Source organism: Phodopus roborovskii, unplaced genomic scaffold (assembly GCF_943737965.1).
Source record: "Phodopus roborovskii unplaced genomic scaffold, PHOROB, whole genome shotgun sequence".
Lineage (NCBI taxonomy): Eukaryota > Metazoa > Chordata > Mammalia > Rodentia > Cricetidae > Phodopus > Phodopus roborovskii.
In genome coordinates, this window is record NW_026125309.1 from 33,576 (window position 1) to 60,246 (window position 26,671).

Below are 26,671 nucleotides of genomic sequence, written 5' to 3' on the forward strand. Positions count from 1 at the left end.
TCAATGTCTATTAGTTTCAGCTTGGCTACTGTGAGTCAAGTCTGCAGATTCAATAAACATCATGGCCAGAGAGAGTTCAGAATATGGCATGATATGGATCCCACTGGCTGAGGAGAGCCTGAAGAAAAGGGGGCAGAAACAAAGAACAATCATTCCCTGTTTGAGCCTTTATCCCCACTTCTCAGATTTAGAAAAGATTTAGGGGAATCCCACGGGACAGACTTAAAAAGGCAAACCTCTCAGGAAAGGCTGGGTTTGGTTTTGATACCTCTGGTTTGTGTGTGTAACAGCAGATGGAAGCCATGGGAAGCAGTATATAATGAACCCAGGGGATGTGATGGGTGAGGGTAGAAATGTTTGTTGTCAAAGTTAAACAGGGTCTTCCTTCTCAAGAGTAAGCCATTGCTCTAGAACTATGTATGACTCAGCTAAATGAACACCCCTGCTCTGTCCTATTAAAAAAAAAAAACTTTTTTGGGCAACTGACCACTAGGATAACAAAGACTGATGTCATTATCTCTAAGCACATTGCCCCATCAGATCAACTCTATAGCAGAAAGAGTGCTAGAAGAACATAAAGCCTAGTTATAGCAAAGACATGGCTACTTAGCTATGGTGCAAGACCATTTATAACCATGATGGGCACCCAGAATATTCTACAGCAATGCTTTACCAACCAACGTCAGAGCGACCAGAGTCTGGAGACACAGGAGAATGGAACAGAGTCACAATCCTCCACTCTAGATAGACTAAAGCTGGGATTCTAGTTCAAGTATGGAAGCAACCATATAGGATAGTTAGAAAAGGCTGGAATATACACCCAGTCAAGTCTCTCAGAATGGTAAGCTCTCACATGACAGATGGTAATCAGAGCAGGAAGAGTTCAATCTGGTGAAGACAAGACAAATGTTCATCCCCAGTTGCTTCATTAGGAGGCAGATGCTAGGGCAGGAGTAGTGGGGTTGCAGATGTCTGTCCACCTTGGAGTGCTTCCAAAGAGTGGAGCGGCCGAGTCCAGAGGGAACTGCAAGTTTCCACCAGACTGAGTTATCACACACTGAAAATGAAAATGCTGAGGAAGAAATGTTTTGTCCCAGATGATGTGACCTCAAAAGTCTTCCTCTGTCAGGAAGAGACACACTCCTCACACACAGTACATCATATCAACACACACACACACACACACACACACACACACACCAAGATAAAATATAAGAGAATCTATAAATGTGAGAAAGTAAAATGAGCAATACTGTGGAAATGGCAACCCTGCACAATTGGGAAGAAAAATCTCTGCTGGTGACTGCTGAGCTGGATTTGTACATGTCAGGTAATTATGATGGATCAATAAGGGCAATGACGAATGGAATGACTCTCTGGGAGCCCAGTGACCCAGTGGGGAAACAGAACAAACCAGAGTGAGCATTGATCCTGAGCACCCCAACTGAAGAGTGCTCCCTGCCCGCCCCCTCCCCTGACCCACACCAGCTAAAAGTAATGAGAGAACTAACTAGTTCACACCTACATCAGCAGGCCTTCAGCAATCTCCCAGGAAAACTAGCTATTCTTAGCTAGTAAAGGCCAGTGATCAGAAAGGTTACGTAGCACGCAAATTTTCTCCTCCTCCATCTTTGCTACTAGGTTCAAGGCATAATCTAAAAAGAAATCCCATAATTATATATACATATTCTTGGTGTTGGTTCTTATAAGGATGTTAACTCCCCCCCTTTTTTTTTCCAAAAGAGGACATCTTTTTAAGAATAAATCATTCGTCATGAAGCATTTTATTCTTTGGTTCTGGGAATGTAGAGGACCAGCAAATTAACTTGCCATCTTTTAGCCGCAGGTGCTGCCTCTTGGGCATCCAGCATCATTGATCTCTAACACAGGTGGGGGCCAGACAGGCATAACTGGCATTTGTTGTTTAAGCTTGTCCTCAGAGTCCCTGAAGGACACACACACATGGGCTGCCCTATGGCATTGCTAGGCTGCAATCTCAGTACTTTAAAGTCTTCCCAGGGGTTCCCTGATGCATCCAGGGCAGCTGATAAAGTTGGAGGATCCCACCATCTAACTGGTTTTCAAATTCGGAGACCCCTTTCCTTGACCATTACTTCACAGTGAGGTGTCAAAAGCAACCCAGCAGAACATGAAGGCTTGGGGGCAGGGGTGATCAAAACCCATCACAAGGACTCCATGAACACTAGCTCTGGAATACCCTGACCCACAGAAGCTAATCCATCCTAGAAGTTCCCTAAACACTAGCCCAAAGACTTGAACCTTTTCAAAATTACTAATATGGCATGTTCACCTCCAATACATTATTTTTCTATGCCACCATATTATTACACAATTACAAATATATAAATGACACCTCAAAATTTAAAGACATGGAAGAAAACTTTTAATGTATTTTCCACACATAACTAGTTGAATCATCCCCCAAAACCTACTGTACTTATGAAGATTGAAGGCCATTGCCATTTGTGAAAAGCCATTTTCCGGCCTCTAACACAGGTCTCAGGTGAGAGCTCTCTCAAGCTACTTGCTATAAGATAATTGGAGTATAAGAGATGGCTGCTCAATCTTACAGATCCACTTACCTATTGGTGATGATCATGTGGTTGGTATTGCCCCCAGACTCTACCATAGGAATGCCTGGGCACTCAAAGTTCAGTTTCTCAGATCATAAAACCAAAAGCTGTTAAACATATTTAAGAATAGCACCATGCTCCCCTAGACAGATTAAAATCAGAATTGTAGAGTTAGGTCTGGTGGTATTACCTGTAATAGCCCCTAGGAGGACTGTAGCAAGTTTCAGGTTAACCTCACCAACATAGAGGACAGCCTAGGTTACAAAATAATAAGCTGTCTAAACAAGCAAAAAATCTGGAATTATAGAAGTTACTTGTGGTTTCCAAGGAGTTTATGAGAAAGTCTACAAGAACTTCACAGGGCACATAGAACAGGAAGGCCATGGGTGGCTCTTCATTCATAAGACTCAAAGTAACATCAGCTTTGAGGCTATCAACCAAGGGGTCCTAAGGAAGTGTAGCAATTTCCTCTAAACTGGAACATTCCATCCTGAAAAAGGCTGCTTACAATCCCCAAACTAAGTAAACTTACAAGTCTCTTGAAGTTCCTGAAACTTACAAGATTCTCAAGGGCCCTTCCCTAAGGTTATATAAATAGTAATAATAACTGAGAAGAAGACTCTCAGAACTGTGAGATTTTCAGGCAGCTCCAGGGACACATCTTTTGTGAGCTGTCTCCTATGCTGCGGTGGGCTTTTTGAAGCTTCAGCTGCCTTTGAGTCATCCATGTTCCTGCAAGCAACCTTTCACCCATATTCCTACACATGCTCAATAAACTTGCTGTTTCACTAAGCTAGGCTTGGGTGGAATTATTTCTTTGGTCTGCTAATTGGTACTTTATCTGGGGTGAATAGACATTTGCTCACATCTCCCCCAGGAAAAGTCATGTAACACCTACCCAATTTTGAATTCTCCTCTGAGTACCATCTCCTCTAGGGCACTGTACTATCATGGCACAAATCACATATTACTCTCCATGTCATCACTACCAACACCATGTCTTATATTCAATGAATGCCCTGTGCTACAAGTCACACAAAAGCACTTGTACTTATCAACCTGTTTAATCATAAGGTAGACATTACACCTCTATTCTTTTGATGATGACGCCCTAAGGACAACAGTGAGGTGGATCAGCAGAGCTTGGTCATCACCCCACCAGACTGTACCCTTTGCCACACACACACACACACAGCATCCTGGTTTGAGAAACCAGATGTTATCCCTGTCCTTGGGACCCTAGTTTATCCACCTTTCTTCATACACCTTCCTTTGCTATTACAATCAGGCATGTCAGCATGCATGGTTCACAGCTGCTCTGTCTTCTGGGATATGCAGGTGGAAATATGTAGCTGAGAAAGAAAAAGAGTGGTTACCACAGCATGAAAGGCATTACTGTGATATAAATAGAAAGAAACACCATTCCATCCTGTCCAACTTCAGCTTCTATTAGCCGTTTTCACCGAAAACCATTTCTGACACCTTGAAAAACGAATCTTGCTTACATGTCACCACATTATTAATTTCAGAGATGCATAGGGGGTGACAAGCTTGACTTTGACACCAGAAAAAGTCTATATAATGAGAACAGTATGAAATAAACTCAAGTGCTCAAGAGCCCACCTCTCTAGAGCATAGCCCAACACAGGGCTCAGTCACTCTACACAGTTGAACCCTTCTGTGCCTTCCAGGAGCCTGAGAAGGCACACACATGTGCACACATAGGCACATACACACAGAGACACTCATGCATGTGTACACACACACACACACTCACACTCACACTTATGCTCAAAAGGGCAATTGAAGCACAAGAACCTGACCAGGAGGAAATGGGATATTGTTGACTGGTACAGCCCAGAGCACTGCTGATCAAACTAGCAAAAGCACAGGCTTCAGCAAATTTCAGATCATTTGAGTTCCTAGCTCACATCTTCTTCTATGAGATTAAATGAATGGCATTTGAAGACAAACTGAACTACCAGCTGGTTCCTCCATTAATGGAACTCATCAAGATTAAGACATTCTTGTATACCTGTGTGGTGACTGAATTCAGAGCCTTATGTATGCTAGGTAAATGCTCTCACTGAGTGAAATTCCAAGCTCATATTCTTAACTGATAAAGAACTGAGAACAAAATCATTGAATTTGCACATGTAGCAAACTAGAAAGGTCATATATGATTCAAAATTCAGAAGGCAAAAAATGTATACATACTTAAGGATTCATAGCAAGTTCAGTGGGATATAAAATACTAGACAATATTGATCAGCACATGTGTTCATGCACATGCACTACACCTCACAGCAACACACAAGTGCAGGGAAAGAAGACAATAAATCTTAAGGTGGTTTGAAATTACAGTGCCAGAAAGTGGTTACTTGGAGCTGATAGGATGGATTTTATCTCAGGACAATTGTGGGAGTAAAGGAAGTGCTATAATGATTGTGGTGATGGTTACATGAGTTGTATACATGAGTCAGAACATGTTATACTAGTTTCCCAATATGTCCAATTGCATTAGACATTGCTGCCAATCATTGAAGACTGAAGTTCTAGGACCTATAATCCTTGAGCATGGATATGGTTGAAAGGGAACACAAGTTTAACACATTAAAAATGTACTGAAAAGCAATACAAAGTGACAGCCTAAAATAAATACTTTCTGTCTTCTTTCACAGAAATCCATTCTAGGAAGTAACTTCATCCCAATTCAGAAAACCACCTAGTGAGCAGATGATGAGTCTGAGAGATGGGTGGGGATGGTTAACACAGCACCCAGAGGTCCTTGCTAGACATGCTGTCTGGCATTCTTATGCCCCACAGTCATTGCTGAAGGCTCTTTTCTAACATGGAATAGTGCTGCACATAAAATAAAGACTACTAGTGAAATACCTCCAAATGTGTGATTTTCATTCAGGATTTAACATCCCAAAGAAGTGCTGCAAATACGTCACTGTTAAAGAATATTTACATCCTTTAGGGGGTGGGATCAGCACATAGGGCAACACTCAGGACATAGTTTTAAAATCATACACACGTCAGGAAAAAATAAAGAGCTACCCCTGGATCTACCATCTGGAGCTCCTCCTGCACCATGTGCTGGTGCCGCTAAGAGTCACACTTACATCACATGTAACGATGGCGAGGCAAGTACAACTCTGCGCAAAGATGAGCAGCTATCAAGTCAGTGTTTCATCTCACTATGAAATCCAAGCCAAACTACACTGCCCACTTATGAAGCTCGCAGGGGCCTCCTCCCTCACATGCAACAGTAGTCAATGACATGCTCTATACCTCTGACAAGTAGGCCACAAAGATTACGATAGACAACTGTCACCCACTCCTAACTTCTTGAATTTGATGATTTCAGAGGCGAGAACCGTGCCCTCCTGACAAGAGGATGACCCTAAGCCATGGATGGCAGGGACAGGCCATTATCCATCAACACTCAGTACACCATGATCACTGGAGGGGAAGCCTAGATCCCCATGCACACAGATGACTCACAGACAAGCCAAATGTATCCCTGGGTTGGTCTACCAATGATGTTCTCACACAGAGAACATGAAATCTCCACCGGGAAGCTCTTTATACCCCAGACTTCCAGGAACCACAACAAAGAATCTACTAAAGATAAATAAACAAACAAATGAAGCAATATATCATCTAATTTGATCCAAAAGCAAGCTTTGAATTTGGCTTACAGATAATTGTGCCCCCCCCCAAACCATCTCAAGTTCTACCTACTGCAGCTCAAACAGACACTGGCACATCCCAAGTCTATTCTCATGCACACAAGAGTACTCTACCTCCATGACTACAAACTTGTCAGTTATTTTGATCCCAGAGATGGAGAGTGCATAGCTTTTCTTCTTTCCTCTCCCGTTAGACCCCTACCATGTGGAGAGGATCTGAGCTGTCAACTCTTGACAATCAAGGAGCCCCCCATCTCCACTGATGCCATCATGAAAAGCCCTTTTCCTGGTCACCACACAGAGCTATCTTTAGTTTTTTACCAGGAACACTTTTCTCATTACGGACACTCACTTTCACCGATGTTTCCACTCAAAAGTCTGTCAAGGGCCTTGAACTAAAACACTGTTTTCACTGAGCACAGGCTTTCCCCTTCCTGGGCTTCATCTCCAGGGAGGCAAAGCTCCTGCTGGGCAAGAGTGTGTGTTTTAGCCATAGCCAGGAGCCATGCCACTGGTCCATGCAGCTGCACTCCCCACCCCTGAGTTCCAGGCAATGACAATTTCATCTTTCATTGTTAGTCACATCTTGGCAGCATTGAGCAGACAGATGGGGAATGTGGGTGCTCAATTACCTTGGCTACCTGAGCAAACAGACTTGCTTTGCAGTGTTCCTATTATTTTCAGAAAAAGCAACTCAAAAAAACACAAATAGCTTTTAAAAAGAATTAGACCCAGCCAGCTCAGAGAGATGACCACTCCCACCAATGAGGCTGGGAAATGCACCAAACCAAACTCACTGCAGAATCTGAGGTACTTCTTAACTTTCCACTGAGGGGAAAACTCTAGTTCAAGACCCTCAGTGTGGCCTTGAGGACCAAAGTCTGTTCTGCTTCAGCAAGCCTATGGGAGCAGTCAGTGAACATTCTTCTTGGCTAACACAGGAGGTTGTGAAAAAAACCACTTGTCTGGGATTCCACCTCAACCCATGTGATTTAAAGACCATGGAACATTGTCTGGAGGCCTGTCCCATATCAAGGGGTAATTAATTTATGTGAAACTCTGAGAAACAAATACATCCATGTGTCAATTATTCTTCATTCATTCTTGAGCAACAATCATGTGTCCTGGGGTTAAGTGTGGGTGACATAAGAAACAACACCGAACCACAGTCTCACTCTTAATTCTCTGCTGTGTTCATTCCACACAGGTAGGTGGATAACTTATGACAAAACAAGTTATTTCTACAACAAACTAATCTTCTCATGAGAAAGCATTCTTACCCTTGGTAATGGCACAGAAGCAGTGAAGGAAAAGACTGTTATGAAATAGGATCCACCAGAGATCAGCTGTTCTTTGAGCAGCGCAGACATCACATCGTGTTCTTATCCAGTCAACATACACATCCATACTTCTCCAGGACAGTGTTCCACAAACAGTGCTACATAGAACATTGGTCCCCTGAGATAATCTCTGAAAACAGTTTTGTGTCTAAATATGATTTGTAAATCCAGAAAAATTCAGCCCGTTGATGTAGACTCAGAATGCATCCGTCAAGGCTCTGGGAAGTTCTGCTGTGAAGATGGTTGACTTTAAGGTTAATTCAGCATTCCCTATGTTCATCTGATCACCTTTTTACCTCTTTAACAGAAGGCCTTGCTTACTTCAGTAGCGAAAGGCCTCCACAGTCCAGCCTGGGCTCACCTCTGTAACTCACAATGATCTATGGAGCACCATGAAGCTAAAACCTTTGCCTTTGTTCATAATGGCTTTATCAATACAACATACACACAAACACTAACATATCCCCCCCTGCGTCCCCCCACACACCCCTGACAGACAACAGAAATTACTTTCTATGTCCCTCAAACTGCAATTCTAGAAAACCAGTGACTTAGCCATAAAGGTGTCTCAGTTGTAAAGTACAAGATATGGTTTTGGATTCCCGGTGACTACATAAAAACTTGGAAACAGCAAGTCATGCCCATGATCCAAGCACTGAGAAGGTAGAGAGGAAGATCCCTGGGGTAAGAGAGACCAAACAATCCATAATTCAGGTTCAATGAAAAATGTCTCTAAAAATAAGGTGGAGATTAACTGAGGGGGACACCCACTATCAACCTCTGTTCTTTGCCTACACGTGGACACATATGAATATACATGCACACATGCACATAAACACATGCAAGAAAATCGATAATCTACATCTTATTCACCTGCCTACACTTGGCATTTTGTATCAATGGGATTTTAAAATATATAGCTTTTGGGGTCTAGTCTTTCAGTTTCTGTGTTTCCAAGGCTCATAAGTATTAGTAGTATGCACATCAGCTCTTTGTTCCTTTTTATGACCAAGTAACATTCCAGTATATGGATAGTCTTCATTTTGCTTACTCCCTGATGACACAGATCCACACCTACTATTTAAAAAAAAAAAAAAACTCTAGTGGGAGAAGGAGGGAGGGAGAGAGAGGAACAGTTGCTCAGACACCCAATCAGAAGTCCCCTTCCAGTCTAAAAACAGAAAAGCACTGAATCCAGCTGCTCACATGCCATTCTGTTTTCCACCCGCAATGCTTGCTACCTCAAGAAGTCATCAAGGAGTCCTTGTTTCTTCAAGTGTCTTTTGGGAGGGGATGCGGAGTGGGCTTCACTAAATGAACAGAAATGCCATGAAATGGTTCTCTTATAGCAGCAAGGGAGGAGGAAAGAAAGCCAAGCAGCAGCCAATGCAGGGGATTATTTCATTGCTCAAACCTGAAATAAATCTAAGCAAGCCCTGTTCCAGGTACACACAGCCAAGAGAAAGAATGGAAGGACCAGAAATGTGGGTGGCTTTGTTTCCAAGAGGCTTCCCGGGTCCTAGTCTCACCATCTTTTGAGTAACTGCAGTCAAGCAAAGTAGGCACTCCCCCCTTCGTGCCCCTCTCAGGGAACCACTGAGCTGAGGGTATCTCTCACCTGGCCATCTGCTTGTAGGCTTCTTCTGCCACAGCAAAGATGTGAGGGTCCATGTCACCCATATTTTGGCCACTGTAGGCATAGATGACATCTTGTCCATAGATTGGCAGCTGCTCATATGGATTGATGGCAACAAGCACAATTCCTGTGAACAGACAGGACATCAGCCTAAAGCATGGTTCTTGTGTGGAGGCGAGGGGGGTGTGTAACCAGTCAACTACAGAAAGAACTATCTGTGAGCTGCAATGGAGGTCCTTGTGGTGAAAAGAATGAAGAGGGCATAAGCCTCAGGCTGTCCCACAGGAACACACAGCCACACTAACACTCACAAGCACCCAACAGCTGAGTTCATGACATAGATGCAAAGTATTGCAGGGACAGAGAGGAGAGGACCTTTCACCTAAAACTCCACCTGAGAATTAAGTCCAGAAAAGACATTGTCCCCTCATTTGTACATGAGCTATTTAAACAAAAAATATAAACTTGAGGACAGCATGATTTACCTGCCATAAAGTCTAATATTGATGTAATCAGTGTCTGTGAACACCAGGTTCTTATTTAGCCTCTGCTATAAAGTGGGCAACATACACATGGACTATCCTCAAGGAAGCACAGCCATTGGACAGAAGAAAGCCTACAGCAGTGCCCTGCATCCGAGTCTCTGTGTTTTCTCTCTACTGGATCATACCCACATCCCTGCACCCAAACATGCTGACCTGGTAAGGAGAGAATCCTGCTAAGGTTTTAAACCTCTTTTGTGGATAGGTGAGGCAAATTGATCACAAAATGCACAAAGAAGAAAAGCAAATTCCGTCTTCAAGACATGATAGCAATATGCCTTTTTGTTCTCTCCCATGAAGTTGCATTGCATATATCCAAAGACCCATGGACTAAATACAAAACTGGAAAATTTCCAGTCATCTGGGAAAGATGAGGGCCTGCCATGATGAGAAGTTTTCCTGTGTTGTGTTCCCTCCTAGTGGTCCAGTGGGAAGAGAAACACATGTATGTCCCCTTCAACAGGAATTTGAAAACAAACAAATAGAATGAAACAGTACAATAGGGATCAAAGCCCTGAGAAATCCCACTGAGGCTTATCATTTGGAGAACACTCTTAGGAGCAGCCATACACGTTCTTCCATTTTTCAGAGGGTTCAGTTTAACTCACATGACCACTCAGATGAAATTTTAATCTCATGAGGTCACCTATTTTCCCAAAACACTGTGGGCTCCTCCAGAGAGGAATGCTTCCACATTACTGCATTCTGGGTGGCACTGGGTTCTCTTGAGAGCCGATGGAACATTGGATCAGCTGAGGGACCTCTGGTCTGTACAGACATGGAGTTGACTCCAGGGGGAATTCCCTGAGACTGGAAAGCCGATGGTCATTTAGCTCTTTCCCCTAAAGGGGAGCTTTGCAACAGCTTCATATTGGAATTTTTTTTCTTGAGTTTCTGATAATTGATATTTCTCCTAAATTAACATTTACTACCAGTTGGAGGTAAAGGAGATTTTGTTAACCATTCCTTCTCAGTACTAAAACCTAGCAAAGCAGCTCACCCAGGCTAAGTAATCAACCCCCAAGGCCAAGAGGAATATGAAAGTGGAATAGCCTCTGGACACCTGAGCTGTCATAGCAGTAACAATGAGGCCAAGATCTTCAGGACAGCAACTTGAACATCCCACCCACAGTCTGGTTCCCTATCAGGCCCTCATTATTTCCAGACAACTGCTGGAAGATTCTATTCTCAACATACTACAAAACAATACTCAAGGGCAGAGGGGACTGGGGGAGGGATGAGGAATGGTGTGAGGAAGAGGAGGGAGAGAATAGATCAAAATTAGGGCTATACACATAAGAAATTTCAGGACTTTATGTTCTAAGCATTTGTTACTGATTTTGCACATTACCTGAACAACATCTCCAAGCACTACATTTTCACCTGGGCAGTGAGAACACCAGTGGGGAAAGCAGTCCTCTCAAGCAGAAGAAGGAAACAAAATCCATGTTGTACACATGTTCCAGAGTCAGGGTACCACAAAGGACTTGCTCTTCTACAAGTAACTACAATCAAGAGCCTAGACAAACTTTCCCAGAAGCTGTGGCCACTTCTCTGGCAGAGCTGTCATCAACATCAGGCATCCCCCTAACCATAACCCTCAATGGGTCTCATATGAAAGGTTCATATGCATGAGAGCAGAGTCATGGTTCTTAATGTTTTAATATCCTAAGTGCTGGCTAAAGATGACAATCCCCCTCAGCAGGTGCCCCCACTTACCACAGTAAGTGTAGATGTGGTTGGACTCCAGGAAACGGACTTTTAAGTTATGCAGAACTGCAGGCTCGTGGAGATGGCTGAGTGCAGTGAGGTCATTTTCTCCTACTAAGATGTCTGGATTCCGTAAGAATGGCAGATGGTTATTTTGAACATCAATTGGGTATTCCAGGATCTATCGACAAGCAAGCAGCAGACACAGAAGAGCAGTTATGAAGCATTTGGCTTATATTTGGTGTCCCACCACTATCCTAGCAAAATCATCAGACATACAATAAGCAATGTTCAAAAGAAGACAAGATGAATGAAATACCTACGATTCCCATAAGACACCAGGCCACGTGGAACTTTGATTACATAATCCCAGCACATCAAACACAAAAGACTAACGCAAGAACTGAGGCACAAGCAGACTGAAGGGTGGGGATTCAGCCGCTTGAGAAAGATGACAGTGAACTTTACATTTCAGTTAATATGGGAGGGCTCTCTCTTCCCAACTCACAAACCTTCCTAGACTGGTTTTCTTTACTAGCTCTGTCTCTATTTTCTTTTTAATCATTTTTCCCATACAATATATTGTTATCATATTTTTGCCCTTCCAACTCCCCCATAACCTTCTCACCTCCCTACCCATCCAACTTCATCATGTTCTCTCTCTCATTGTCTCAGAAACAAAAAAAGCAAACCAAACACTCAAAACAAACCAAGAAAAAAAAACCCATCAAGGTAAAAAATGTCTCCTCAAAACAAACCCCCCCCAAAAAAACCAAACCATGGAATCCATTTTGTATTGGCCAACTACTAGTAAGCATGGGATATGGCTGATAGGCATAGTGACATTCCACTGAAGAAAACTGAGTTTCCCTTTATGTGTGGGTATCAGTTTTAAGCAGCTCTTTGGTTAGGGGCTGGCCCTGTGTCCAGTGTCTACTTTCCTCTTAGTGCTTGGACCTACTGCACATGTCTCCTTACTAGCTCTGTCTGGCTGCCCATATGCTCACTTCTCATTTGGACTATCTTGCCATTAATGTTTTGCCCTGTGTAAGCAGACTCAAGCCTCAAGCCCAACCATTTGCATGTGCACCGCTTGCTCCACAGCCTATCTGTAAGTTCTTCCAGGACAATAAATTGTCCTTGGACATAACTTCATTAGGAACTCCAGTTCTGTGTAATTTGGGTGTGGTACAGTTTATCCAAAGGTCATCTCTCAGGACATCACCTTGGTTGTTTTGCTTGACTCAGCATTTGAATTGAGAGCTCAAAAAATATTTGACAGAACACATGGATGTATATATGTAATTTACTAAAAGCAGTTTAAAGGTGGGATATGTGGACATTTAAACAAGATAAGCGTGGCTATTGCTACCTTTTTAAGTGTTACATTTCTTACACGGCTCTTCAGAACTAGCCGGGAAGCTTGAAAACCTGTTTTCTGAGCATGCTTTTGTTTTGGAAATTCTAAAGCACGGCCTATAAGTTGGAAAACTTTAAATTCAACTAACTTTGATACACATGCCTTGTATGTTACATAAGAATCACTAATGTCAGAGCCACATCTATTAAGTCTCTCCAACATGCTGCCAAACATGAGCTACATAAGAATGACACCAATGGACCTGCCAAATGGATGGGGGAAATAATACCAGGCCTCAACCCTGCACAAAGACCTATAGGCACCTACAGAATGCTGAGTTGGAGAGCAAGTGTCTTCCCTAAGGAAGAGCACACAGATGGGCTATCCAGTACCAAGTAGTCAGCCCTAAAAATATGCAGAGTAATAGTGTATAGACAAAGCAGACTGTTTTTAGGAATATGTATGTATATACATAAACACATTCAGCAACCATTAATGAAAAAAAAAAGACCATGAATTTCAAAGAGAGTGAGGAGGAGCATATGGGAAGGTTTGGAGGGAGGAAAAGGAAGTGATATAATTATATCATAATACAAATAATAAAAAAACATATTTTTTTAAAAGGAGGCAACATGTGATTAAGAAACATCAGGAAAATGAAAAAAAAAAAAGCAATTTAAGTACATATATTCCATACACCAAACTTTCAGTCAAAAATTCACACTTGTTTGAATGTGTTCAGTGTGTACAGGTACTTCGAGTCTTTCTTTCCTGCTCTTTTTTTTTTTTTTAAGACATTGTTTCATGGAGTCTAGGCTGACTTCAAACTCACTATGTACATGAGGGTTGCCTAAAGCTCCTGACCATCCTCCTGCTTCAACCTTCCAAGTGTTGAGATGATCTGTGATATATCACCTTGTCCAGCTATAACAGTAAATCAGTTTTCAAGAAAAGATATCAGTGTTCCACTTTCAGGGGGAATCTGCATGGCCACGTGTAAGGTGTGCTGAAAAGCCACTAATTATTAAAGCATCATGGCAACATGAACTAAAATTAGCAATAAATAAATATAACAAAGAAAAATTAAATGCAAGCACATACAGGCAATTGTACACACACTAAAATTTCAAATAAAGGGTAAAATGAATATTTTGTTTAACACTAGTATGGTGGTTTGAAATAAAATGACCCCAGAGGGAGTGGCTCTATTTGAAAGTATGGCTCTATTAGGAGTAGGTGTGGTCTTGTTGGAGGAAATATGTCATTGTTGGGGTGGGCTTTGAAGTCTCCTCTGTTTAAGCCACACCCAGTAAGACAGACCACTTCCTGTTGCCTGCAAGTCAAGATTTAGGAATCTCAGCCCCATCTCCAGCAGCATGTCTGCCTGCAAACTACCATGTTGCACCAAGATGATAATGGACTAAACCTCTGAAAACCTAAGCCACCCCAGTTAGACATTTTTTCCTTTATGCTGTGGGCATGGTGTCTCTTCACAGCAATAGAAAGCCTGACTAAGACACCAGCTGGTACCAGGGACTGGGGTGTTGCTGTGAAAGGCCTGACCATGCTTTTGTTTGAAGGAATATGAACCTTGGTACTGTGGATTAGAAAAGCAGTTGAATGCTTGAATTGCTGCTTAATGGGCCATCTTAATAGGAGCATTGAGGAAGCTGAGGGTGATTTGAGCTGTAGGGGGCTGGTTCAAGAGGTTTTGGAGGAGAAGAATATTAGTGGGTTGCTTAGAGATCTTGTGATGTTTTGGTAATGAATGTGGCTGTTCTTTACCCTTGTCTGAAGAGTCTGCCTGAGGCTAAAGTCAAGAGATATGGATTAATTCCATTGGCAGGAAATCTCAAAACAGCCTAGTACAGACTCTGTTGTGTGGTTACTAGTGTTCATGCTTATAAAGATTTATAACAAAATTGAGCAAGTTGAGCAAGGAAATTAAAAAAAAATTGAGGAGAAAAAGAGCACCAGGAAGTGGAATGGAGCTAAGTCCTGTATTTAAGGAGATAAATAGATTAAGAAATAGAATAAAGTGAGTGTCGACCTTAGGTCAAGCCCCCACCTAGCTAAACTCCTTTGAAAAGGTAGTAAAGAAAAGCTTAGAGCTGAGTGTGGTGGGGTACACCTTTAATTCCAGCACTTGTAAGGAAGGGGCTGGCAAATCTCTGAGTTTGAGACAGACGGATCTACAAAACAAGTTCCAGAATTGCCAAGTTTAGACAGTGAAGTTACCATCAAAAGCAGAAACCTGGTAAAGATGTCATTAAAAGATCTCTGAGTTCAAGGCCAGCCTAGTCTACAGAGCAAGTTCCAGGACACTCAAGCTTTGGCAGTGAAGGAAACCATTGAAAACAGAAGATGAAGATGTAATTGAATCCGAGGGGGCCATGTTCCAGCCCCAGAACGCAACAGAACTTAGCAGTTCCGCCATGTGGTTCTGGCTTTAGAGTCAAGGATAGAAGAAAGGGGTTATGTACTCTCCTTCTATGACTGAGGAAAATCACCGAGGCCAAGCATGTGTCAGGGTATCTCTGAATGGAGACCCAAGGATGCCAGTGAGTAAACCTGCGAGATCCTAAGATGTTAAGAGTCCATGTCAGAGTCCATGGAACACCTGCCAAGGGGAGCTGCTAACATAGGGAGTGGAACCAGACCAAGGGAAAGAAGTGTGTTAAAGTCAGCAAAGCCGAAAGAAATTGGAGGTTTGAAGAGTGCTTTGACATCAGACATGGAGATGCAGAGTTTGGAGTTTGCCAAGATGGCTTTTACTCTTGATTTGGTCAAGTATTTCCTCAATATGCTTCCTTCCCTATGTTTTAGAATGGTAATATATGTCTTGTGCTATTATATTTTGGAAGTATATGATCTGTTTTTTTTTATTTTGTAGAGGATTACAGTTACAATAATGCATGAATCACAGAAGAGACTTTGAACTTTAGACTTTTAAGTAAGTTTGAGACTGTTAGAGACTATTGGGACTTTTGAATTTGGACTGAATGCATCTTTTCATTAAAATATGGCTACAGGCCTTTGGGGGCCAGGGAATGGAATGTGATGGTTTGAAAGAAAATGACCCCCAAAGGGAGTGGCACTCTTAAAAGACTTGTGGTTTTGTGGAGTAGGTGTGTCCTTATTGGAGGAAGTGTGTCACTGTGGGGGTGGGCTTTGAGATCTCATATATGCTCAAGCCAGGCCCAGTGCCTCAGAACATTCCATGTTGCCTGAAAGTCAAGGTGTAGAATGCGCTGCTACTTCTACAGGACCCTGTCTGCCTGCACACCACCATGAAGCATCAGGATAATGATGGACTAAATCTCTGAAAATGTAAGCCACCCCAGGCAAATGTTTTTCCCTTTATAAGAGAGGCCATGGCGTCTCTTCACAGCAATGGAAACCCTAAGACAATTGGTAAATAAACTAGATAGACATTTAGGGGAGAAATTAAGACATGGTTTTTCTCTTAAACTAACACAAAATTTAACTGGAAGCAAGAGAAAAATAAAGCCAAAACGAAGGAAAATGAGCATATTTTTTATGTTTCAGGGACGAGACCTTTAGAAGGAAGCAGAAACGTGTGGGAAGACACATCTAAGTTCCATTGTAAATAACATCAAAACTGCCACTAAGCATACTAATTGCAAAGACAAACTGAAAGGGGGCAATGTTTCTACTTCACATGGTAAAAGTTGGGAAGAGACCACACCAACAGAAAGATGGATACAAGAAACAGATACAAAATAAGCAACAAATAGGTGGCATGTGAAAACTACTGACCAGTAACAAAAGACTTCAGAGTTAGCCATTTCCTGTGCAGTGTGGGGATTGTGCCTGTGATCTCAACACTCTTCAGAAGAAAGAGAGAGCATGATTCCAACCTCAATGTTAGGCTTTGCTAAATAAGACCTCCATCTCAGAGAAAGCAAGTCTGCAGCACTGGCATCCCACAGTGTAAGCCAGGCGCTGCAGACACTGTAAAGACCCTCATGAGGAAAATGAGAGCAGTGACCCTCACATAGTGAGGCTGCTGCCATCTCCCTGCAGAACAGCAGGCAACACACATTCAGAGTCCTTTCTTACTTTGCTCCCCTTTAAAAGTCTAGCAAGATAAGCTCACCATTTAGCCAAGACACGGACCCAGGAAAGTGGAAATGGTGGAGGTGGGAAGTAGCATGGATCTGTAGAGATGACCAGACATGCCAGGACATTGTTTCAAATGTGCTAAAGAATAACTTATTTCATACTACACAAGTCTGTCCAGAATGATGTCTCTAAAATATCATTATTTCTGTGTGTGTGTGTGTGTGTGTGTGTGTGTGTTGTGTTGTGTTCTGCTTGTGAGTGTGCCATATTCTGTTGGATCCTGTTTTTTTTCCTTGAGGCAGGATTTTATTTGGCCCTAGTTGTCCTAGAACTCACTATACACACCATGCTAGTTTGAATGGATAGAGATCGACCGCCTCCACCTCCCAATGCTGGGAGTAAAGGCATGTGTGCTAATGCCTAGTCTGTTGGATTTTTCACTCCACATTTATCAATGCCCCGTTCTGTCCTTGAAATCTCTGTAGCAAGCATTCCCCATACTGTAAAATGCTTGACAATTAGCATGGAGATGTTACAGACAATAATTCAGAGGTGGGAACAAGTAAATGCGGAGTGCTGAAGGTTAACTTTCAGCTCATTAAACTCTGGAGTTAACCATAAGTATTCTGAATAAAACGCCCAAGGTCTTCAGTTTCTGAAAAAATTTTGATTTGTTTTGGTTAAGGATTCAGGAGGTTTCAGTCATGACCTCTTGGCTCCATGCCTCTTTGCCTAAAGCAATGCAGATCCTTATGGTAGAGAATGAATGTGAGGGCAGGATTTCTCAGTCTGCTGCAGCCAGATGGAGTGATAAAGGAGAAGGGGACCAGGATCTCAATCTTATTCAGGGGCGTGTCTCCAGCATCCCTTATAATAGGCCTTCCTAAGGTTTATACCACTTCCTAACAGGAACAGTCAGGCCTTCAACACAGGCACCTTCATGGTATACCAGCCTTTGTCATCTGCTGAGTTAGGGGACCGTGCCAGGCCTCCCTCCCAGAGCGCTCAATCTTTCAAACAGAAAAGCCTTAAATTCAGGCCAATGTCTTCACATTCCAGGACAGAACCATGGACTTTCTATCATTCCTAAATGTCTTCTCTCTGAAGACCTTGCCAGACAGGAAGAGACAATCGCACATGAAATTTGGGGGTGGGGGGAGAACATATCCACAGATAAGCTAGAGGTACTGGTTACAGAAAATTGATAAGGAATGAAATGCCTTGCACAGCACAGGAGAGGTAGAAGTTGCAAACTCAGCACTCCAGGCCACAGATTCCTCAGCTTGTGGGTGTCCAGGGGGAGCAGGGAAAGGATACTTAAGAATGGATTTCTTTTAACCATTGACAACAGGAACTTGGATTTAACACTGCTATCAGAGTCCAACAGTCTCAGCTAATTCTGGCTTCAGAGGGTTTCCCCAAGTATTTGCAACCCAGTAACACGATATATGAAGAATGATTTGCTGCATTGCTCTTCAGTGTGGTCCCACAGAGGTAAGGCCACAACCTGCCCAGAGCATGCTCTGGGCATGCTCTGGGTGGAGGTCGAACAGGCCTGCCAATAGCTCTAGTCTTTGGATAGTTATTTAAATATTCAAAATAATACAAGTGCTAGGTAGACTTAAAGCACTCTTAGTAACAGGATAACATCCTTTCTCCACACTTGGTTAATGATATAACATCCTTGCCCTTAAGCGTAGACAGAATCACAATGCAGGGAGAGCAGGTCACTCTCTGCCAGTCTCATCACTCCACTGAAGCCTCCCACTCACAAGCATGCACACAGGAAGTCCCACTGAGGCTTGTAGGTGCCTCACACAAATTTAGCTGGAATGCGGCCAAGTAAAAGCACAGAAACAGGGAGTTTTCAGCCAGCAGAGGGCAGGAGTGGAGCAGTTTGCAAGGAGGTGGGAACAGGAGGTGGCACTTGACCTGTACTGAGCTCTGCTCTGGTCAAAGCATAGAGAGACTGCTCTCATCAACCCAAGGCTGGCATCCACCAAATGCCCAGCACAATCTAAAAGCAGAGAACCAGACCAAGAATTAGCACACAAGTATACCATACTCATCTTGACTCTAGAGAGGAAAATAAGATAGATGACACTATTCTTTTCTCCAGAGATGTCACCATCTTCTGGCTGGCTGTCAAACAGAACATCTTACATTATGGAAAGTGACCTAAGCCAGAGGAAGACATGCGCACCCATGTGGTATGATGGTAGCTAGTGTGACCAGAGTCAATGACAGAAGGTGGCCCAGTGGCAGGCTGTAAAAAAAAAAAAAACAGGAAAGGTGTTCAGGAAGGGGGTAGATCCAGTTTTGCCATATGGAAAAAGAGCATGGTAACCGTTGCAGTAGTGCAAACGCCACTGGATTGTTCACTTAGAAATGGACCACCTGGTTACATTTATATTCCACAGTTTACTAGAAGAAATACTAGAACAAATGCAAAAGTGGGAGGGGGCATCTGAGGTGAATGGTGAGGAGCCTCATCACAGGAGGCCATTGGCAGTGAAGTAAGCAGTCCTGCTGTCAGCCTGGGGTTGGATTTCCTAGCAGATCTGGCCTACCTTCTTTGCATTTGCTTCTGCACTGAAACCAACCCCACTTTATTTTAGGGGCTGGGAGGCCATGAAGGTAGCACAGGATGGCTTCAGCTTCAGAGGAACTGCTCTGAAGCACTCAGCCTCCAGCCATGCAGTGCCTGTGTCCCTACCTCCAGTGGACAGTGCCCAGTCACTTTGGGGGCCAGCTTTGCGCCAGTCATAAGCCATGGGCAACAGAGACAGAGACTCATATGCTCAGAGCCCATGCTGATCTCCATCCCCAGGCTCTCTTCCAATTCCACAGTGACCAGTCTCATAGCTGGAGAGTTAGAGATGAGCCATGGGCAGCTGCCAGGATTTGTCATTCAGGGCCAAAGCTGTGTGCAGTCAGGGACACAAGCATCTGCTGTTTTAGCAACATGACAGATCAGCCCTCGCTGCCTCCACACAACTTTTAACAACATCCACCCACTTGAAAAGGCCTACTGAAATGAAATTTGTTGGAGTAGAAAGCACTCCATTCAAGCAGGTGAACTAAATCCATTCTGTTTCAGGTGCAGGGTGGGAAGTTATTCAACATGGTAAAAGAGTCCATCTGCTGACAATTTTGTTTCTTCCCTCAAAACCAAGAGATGACTATCAAAACCTGTCAACTGGTGGGGGGGTGGTGAAGGACATGCTAACTAACTCCAATTCACCTGCTCAATGCCATACTCAAAGTGACACACTCAAATTCATATAGAAGGAGTTGGTGGTTGGGGAATGTTCAATCAACAGGTTGCTCAACCAACCATTTGGAATGGGAAACAAAACAAAGTACACTGAAGAATGAACAACAGCAAGACAGTTAATAATTGACAGGCAAACTACACAATACAGACATTCCAGACCCTGGCGCTCAACACAAACCTTCAGTCCACTCTATCCTGCTCTGCAGCCCATCCATCTAGCTATCTGTCTGTCTGTCTGTCTCAAACCCAGTTCTGCATGTCATCCCACCACTTTGATTAAAACCAGCCTCCCTGTGTATACCTGGTGTAAAATGGCTGCCCATCACCTCAGCCTCAGGCCACCTGGGTCCCAGGTTCACTGGTCTACCTCCCTTACCTTGTGCATATGCACCACTGGGGGCTCAGGCATTGGGCACACTTAGCTCCTGCATGAACATTACCCACTGTTGGCCCAAGGCTCCCACCACCTATTCTGTTCCTGGGGATTGTTCCCTCCTGCTGTTGCCTCAACACAGCAGACCTGTCCCCTTCACTCCAACATAAAGACTCTTGTCTCGACTACCAGCAGAGCTCCAGTTGCTAACCTGAGTGGACAGACTCATACTTCGTCACTCTCCACATACACTATCATCAACAGTGACAAAAGAATTTGGAGTTCAGAAACTCCAGTGGGCAAGCAAATCTAGGGCCCCCACCTTAAGGATCAGCACTTACTGTGTCATCTTCCAGTCTGAGCTGCAGGCTTTTATCCCCCTCTTTGTAGTCCTTGGTTAATTCACCTGAGCGCCACACTTCATCTGGGTCAGGGATCCAGACCCTTGTGTACTGAAAGATGAGAAGGAAAGAGACTTAGACCTTCTGTGAAGCATCCAATCCTATAAGCACATGCCACCATCTATGAAGAGTTTGTCGTGAAAATATTCTACAGCAACATCCACTTACCCTGCTCCCCCACTAAAGACACAAGATGACTTAATGTTATAAATAATAAATAATTCACAGGACTAATTTACAACAGCACCCTCTCAATCTTAAGAGAACTTGACAGTGATATTAAAATTCTTCCAGGAGACAGATGAACACAGGCTTAGATCTAACTATGGGGGTTTTACACTACCCTTTTAAAAGGAGACACAAAACAGAAGGATGGGGCATGCTATAGTTAACAAAATAATTCTGGCCAAACACAGGGAAGTAGAGCAAGACTTCACAGTATAGGTTATGCTGTTCTGATAGTCTACATTCAGCGGAATTGGCTGACAAGTCAAAGGCACTGTTAAATTGTATGAATCCAAAATGTCTCCTCATGCTCTAAATGATTTTGGGCCCTGGTGCTGCTAATCCAGGAAGCCCTGACCCTTTAGTAGGTTTGGCCTAGTCAAGAATGGGGGGTTATGATGGTTATACCTGCCTCCATCCCCTGCCCTGATCCAGCCACTGTCTTCTGGCTCTGTGGCCCACCATGATGTAAACAGCCTCAACCACACAGTTTCATTGACTATGGACATGGAAATCAATTGTTCAAGCTTCAGGAACCTACTTAGTTGGAATATATCAAATATATATTTGAAGGAGTGCTGGGACAACTCCTAAATATGGGGGTGGGCATTGATAATGGCTACTTAGTCCATGCAGGAGAAGGTAAATTGGGCTGTGAAAGAAGAACCAGGCAGCTACATTCTAATGTGGCTTTAGAAAGGCATTGCACATTCAGATCTTATTAGGCAAACTTCAAACCAAAATCCAGTCAACACTTGGCACTTAACCTGTGCCAGTCTGTGGCAATGCTGTCATGATTCTCTGCAGTCTCCCTCCAGTAATAACCTGTGTGACGTTCCTCTTCTCTTCTGAATGCAGGGTGGCTACATCTGCAGGCTGGCTTCCCTGTGCCTCCCATTTCTTACATCTATCCTCTGTGGGCTCTCTGCTTGAAGCTCCTACAAATTACTGAACAGGGTAGCTCATGCAGCGTCATAATCAGTGCACACAACGGGCAATTTACAGCATGTTCAAGAGTAATTTAATGATACACCAACTTTGAATTCTAGTTTTGCAAACACTGCCCCCACACACACTTGCCACATGACTTAAAGTAAGGCATGGTCTCTGAAATATGCATAAAGTATCACCAGCACAAAATAAACAAGAAAGCAGACTGAAAAGGGAGAGACAAGTGCCACAGTAACTTGAGAAGGGAGGGTAGCCAGGTGTGATGGGGCTCTGGAGAGGAAAAGGATCGGAAGGAGACATCTCTGGGAGTGATGCAAACAAATGCTAGACAGAGTGCATGTGCTAAATATGACTTGAAATGGTTCCCTTTACATTCGGCTCATTTGCTCTCAATTAAAATGATGTGAGAATAAACCTTGAGTAACTGCAGCAACCAGGAAAGAAAATGGGCAGGGGGAGAGGGGAGTAGCAGGGTACAGGTGACTTGAAGAGGGAAAAGGGCAAAAGGGAGAGATAACTACTACTGTGATAATGTATTCAAAAGTTGTAAGGAAGCATACTGTTATATCCCTGACTAAAATAGCATCATATATGTGATATATAACTTTTGGCAGGGAGATAACGTATATACATATATATCTCTGTGTATACATACACATATACAGTTGAAATGCAGTCTTCTCATGTGGGCTGATAATGCTTCCCCCAAGGGCCATAACTAACAAAAACCCCAAGCATGAGATCCCCCTTTTGATCTTGGGTGGGGCTGTCCAAGAGACTACCCTTTGTTGTCCCAGAGATGGAAGGTAAGTCCTCCTTGCTGAAGACATCATGCACTTCAGATACAAGACCCAGAGGACCAGAGCTGGGATTGGCCTCAAAGCCACCTCCCAGAGGACTAGCTTTCATGGTATCAGACAGAGCCATCCAACTTTCCAAAGGAAGAGAGAAGGGGTCTTCCCCCAGAGAAGAGCCCCACAGAGAAGAACTTATCTAATAGCAAGCAGTCAGCCTGGAGATTATATACATACAGGTAACATTATAGGCTGAGCAGGTTGTATTTGTGTACTAAGGAGTGTGTGTGTGTGTGTGTGTGTGTGTGTGTGTGTGTGTGTGTGTGTGTGTATGTGTTTATATTCCAATAACTAAAGAGACCATGAATTTGAGAGAGAGCTGCTGGGTGTGTGTGTATCAGAAGGGTTAGAGAAATAAAGGGGAAGGGGAAAATAATGTAATTATAATTTTAAAAATTTATTAAAAACCAAACAGCAAACCTTCCCTAATGTCCACCACACTGTTTTACTGCAGAGGGTCCAAAACCATGATGTATGAAAACCTTCTCTTGTCATGTGTTCTTAACTACTAATCTGTAGGAAAACTGTAGCAATATATATGTTCAAGAAACTTATCTTCTTTTATTTGTGTGTATGTGTACCTGCCTGAGTTTATGTGCACCAGATGTGTGCAGATGCCTGCACAGGAAGGAAGAGAGCATCAGCTCCCCTGGAACCAGAGTTAAGAGGTACCTGTGAGCCACCATGCAGGTGCTGGGGGTCAAATTTCAGTCCTACACAAAAGCAGTAAATCCACTTAACCACTGATCCATCTTATGAGCTGGACAGAAACAGTTCTAAATTGAGTGTGTGTGTAAGGAACTGGGGGACCAAATCTAGTACCTGGCATATGTTAGGTCAGAGCTTTGCCACCGAGTTACCACCAGCCTTTTATTTTTCACACCTGTGAGAGTTCCTCTCAGATGCGACCTCTAGCAGCTTCACTGTATGTAAGACATCAACAATCTGAGGATGTTTGCTCTGTATTCTAATTAGAGTTACAGAATCTGTCACTACCATATTTTAGGCACACTTAGCTCCTTTATAAAAAGCCAGTGAACTATTCTTATATTCTTCTTATTATTATTATTATTATCATCATTACCAAGTAAGAGGTGATCTGGGGAGGAGCCCCATATATAAACTAGGGATGCCTGCATCAAACATTAAAGATCAGCACGGAGCTGCTCTCCAGGCCTTTGCTCCTTGCCTGTCTCCAGTGGCAGCTGAGCATTCAGCTAGAGGGCGGGTGCCTATGACAACAGTACTCTGTGCTCTGGCTGCACATTACAGTCACTTGGGGCTTATGAATTCCCAAGCCAGGCAACACCCTAGATTATCTCCATCAGCCTGGGGGGGGGGGGGAATCAGGCAGTGTGGAAGCTTCCCAGATGAATCCAATGCACAAGCACCTTGAGAACCAGCAACCTATGTGGTTTGTCTGAGAAACCTCTTTGGGTAAAGTGATCCCCATGGGTATAGAGGCATCCTTTTGCCAGCATTCTCAACTAAAATGCTGCAAGCAAATGCAAACACCATGTCTGCAATGCACACCATTTGTTCACATATGTATAGCTTTACATAGCATAGCACTGTGGTAGGTGTCTGGGCTCTTTAAGGCAGTTCAGTGGCCAAGCCATAACTGTCTTGAGTGGGCTGTTGTGTCTAGATGCCACTCTCCTCAGATGAACAACAGGGTGAAAACTGTATCTACCTCAAATAGTTACCAAGAATTACAGGGATATCAGAGAATGACAGGGGTGATACGAAGTACACTATGTTGTATGAAAAGCAGGATCCTGGTAGGATTCTAGATAGCAATACCAATTTAGACATAAGTCTGCTACCTCAATTATTTTAGTGTTCTTGGGTCTCTGCACTTAAGCAGTTAAACCTTGCCTTATGTGTGGTAACTGGATCTAGCCCCTTTCACTCCACAAACTGAGAGAGGTGACTCTTGGTGCTGGCTGATGGAAAAATATCTATCTGTAGATCTTTAAAACACAAGGACACTATACCTACATCCTGAATTTGAATAATTAACTCTCTAGGGGGCAGATCCAGAGCAGTACATTAGAACAAAACAAAACAAAAACTCCAACTTTCCAAATGATGAAATAATCACATAATCATAATCACTACGTCAGTGAGCCTCAGAGCAAAGAAGAAACATGCAGTAAGAGAACACAGGCACTTTCAGGATTCTCTTCCTGGCATTATTAGTGCTACCTCCATCACCTTAAGCTGAGGTAACTCACATCAAGTCCTTTGGTCATGTCAGCCTGGTCTCAAATCCAAGTCAAGGAGAGTGGCATTATAAACAGAAGAATCCAGTGGTTAGACACAGTAGACAATCTACCCAGGCTTCTGAGAGCTGAATGTGTAGGGGTTTTGCAGACCCAGAGTAAAGACCCCAGCTTCTGTCTCTAAGTCCTGATCTTCTTGGGGAGGAATCCATATCCTTCTGGCAGGTATTTTATATTAATAAAGTGTCGCATATAACAGTGTCATATATGAAAACAAGTGTAAAGGCATAAAAAGGTAAGAACCCCAGGGAGTTTCTGTGTTATACACCAGATACACTGACAATTCAGGTACAATGATGCCTTGATCTAAGGCAAAACAGTTTGGATTATGCTCCCTAAAAAGAGCCAGAGATGGGCAAATGGCTTAGTTTGATGGCTGAAGGCATTCTCTGCCTGCTGACACCTATCTGTGTTTGGAGGCCAAGTGTTGAAAGGTCACCTGAACCCCATGTGTTTTGTACTATAACTAAATATCATGCAGAGTCACTTAGCCCAGGCTGTGGGTAGGGACTTCCTAACAGAATGGAACACACACACACAGTGAACAAACACTTGGCCAGGGACATACCTTTCTATTGCTGTGATCAAACACTATGATCAACAGCAGTTTGGGGGAGGAAAGGTTGATTCCATCTTACACTTCCAGATAGCACTCCAGCACTGAAGAAAATCGGAGCAGGCAGGGACCTAAAGTCAGGGACTGACACAGAGGCCTTGGAAGAGAGCTATTACTGGTTTGCTCCACCTATTTTTCTCCAGTGCCACACTGGGCTGGGTCCTCCCACATCAATCAACAATAAGAAAATTGCCTACAGGACAATCTGGTGGGGGCATTTCCTCCATTGAGCTTTCTCCTTCCCAAGTGACGGTCGCTTGTATTGAAATAAAAGCAGCCAGCACAAGGCATAAATTCTGTCTGGAACCCATTGAGGAAGAAACATCTGAGTGAGTCAGCTCCCATCCCTAAAGGAACACAGAAGACAAACATCTCCAGTTAGGGCCAAGTCCAAGTTAGAACGTAGGGCCTGATCATAGACTGAAGCCACCACCACAGAAATGAGATAGTAACCGGGCTACCCATTTCCAGTGGAAATGAGTGTCAAAGGGGGAAAACTCGGGTGCCATCTGTATTAGTTGCTTTTCTTTCTTTTTTTTTTTTACAGTATTTAATTTTTTAATTATGCATATATGTATGTATCTCTGTGCATGTTTACACACATGGATGCAATGTTCAAGGAGGGCAGGAGAGGACATAAGAATCCCTGGAGCTGGAGTTACAGGTGGTTGTGAGCCCACGTCGTGGGTGCCGAAAGCAAACTCAGGTCCTTTGTAAGGAAAG

The 26,671-nt window shown here is 43.3% G+C and overlaps 1 protein-coding gene across 1 annotated transcript; it reads right to left on the bottom strand.

Moving 5' to 3' along the window:
* On the bottom strand, window positions 1-21,551 carry LOC127213774 (unconventional myosin-Vb-like). The gene is made up of 5 exons (XM_051174237.1): window positions 21,485-21,551; window positions 20,958-21,091; window positions 11,530-11,701; window positions 9,251-9,395; window positions 1-118 (listed from the first exon to the last, which is right to left on the bottom strand). Exons 1-5 carry the CDS (start codon window positions 21,549-21,551, stop codon window positions 1-3), a joined length of 636 nt encoding a protein of 211 aa, XP_051030194.1.
* Window positions 21,552-26,671: the final 5,120 nt, after the last annotated feature.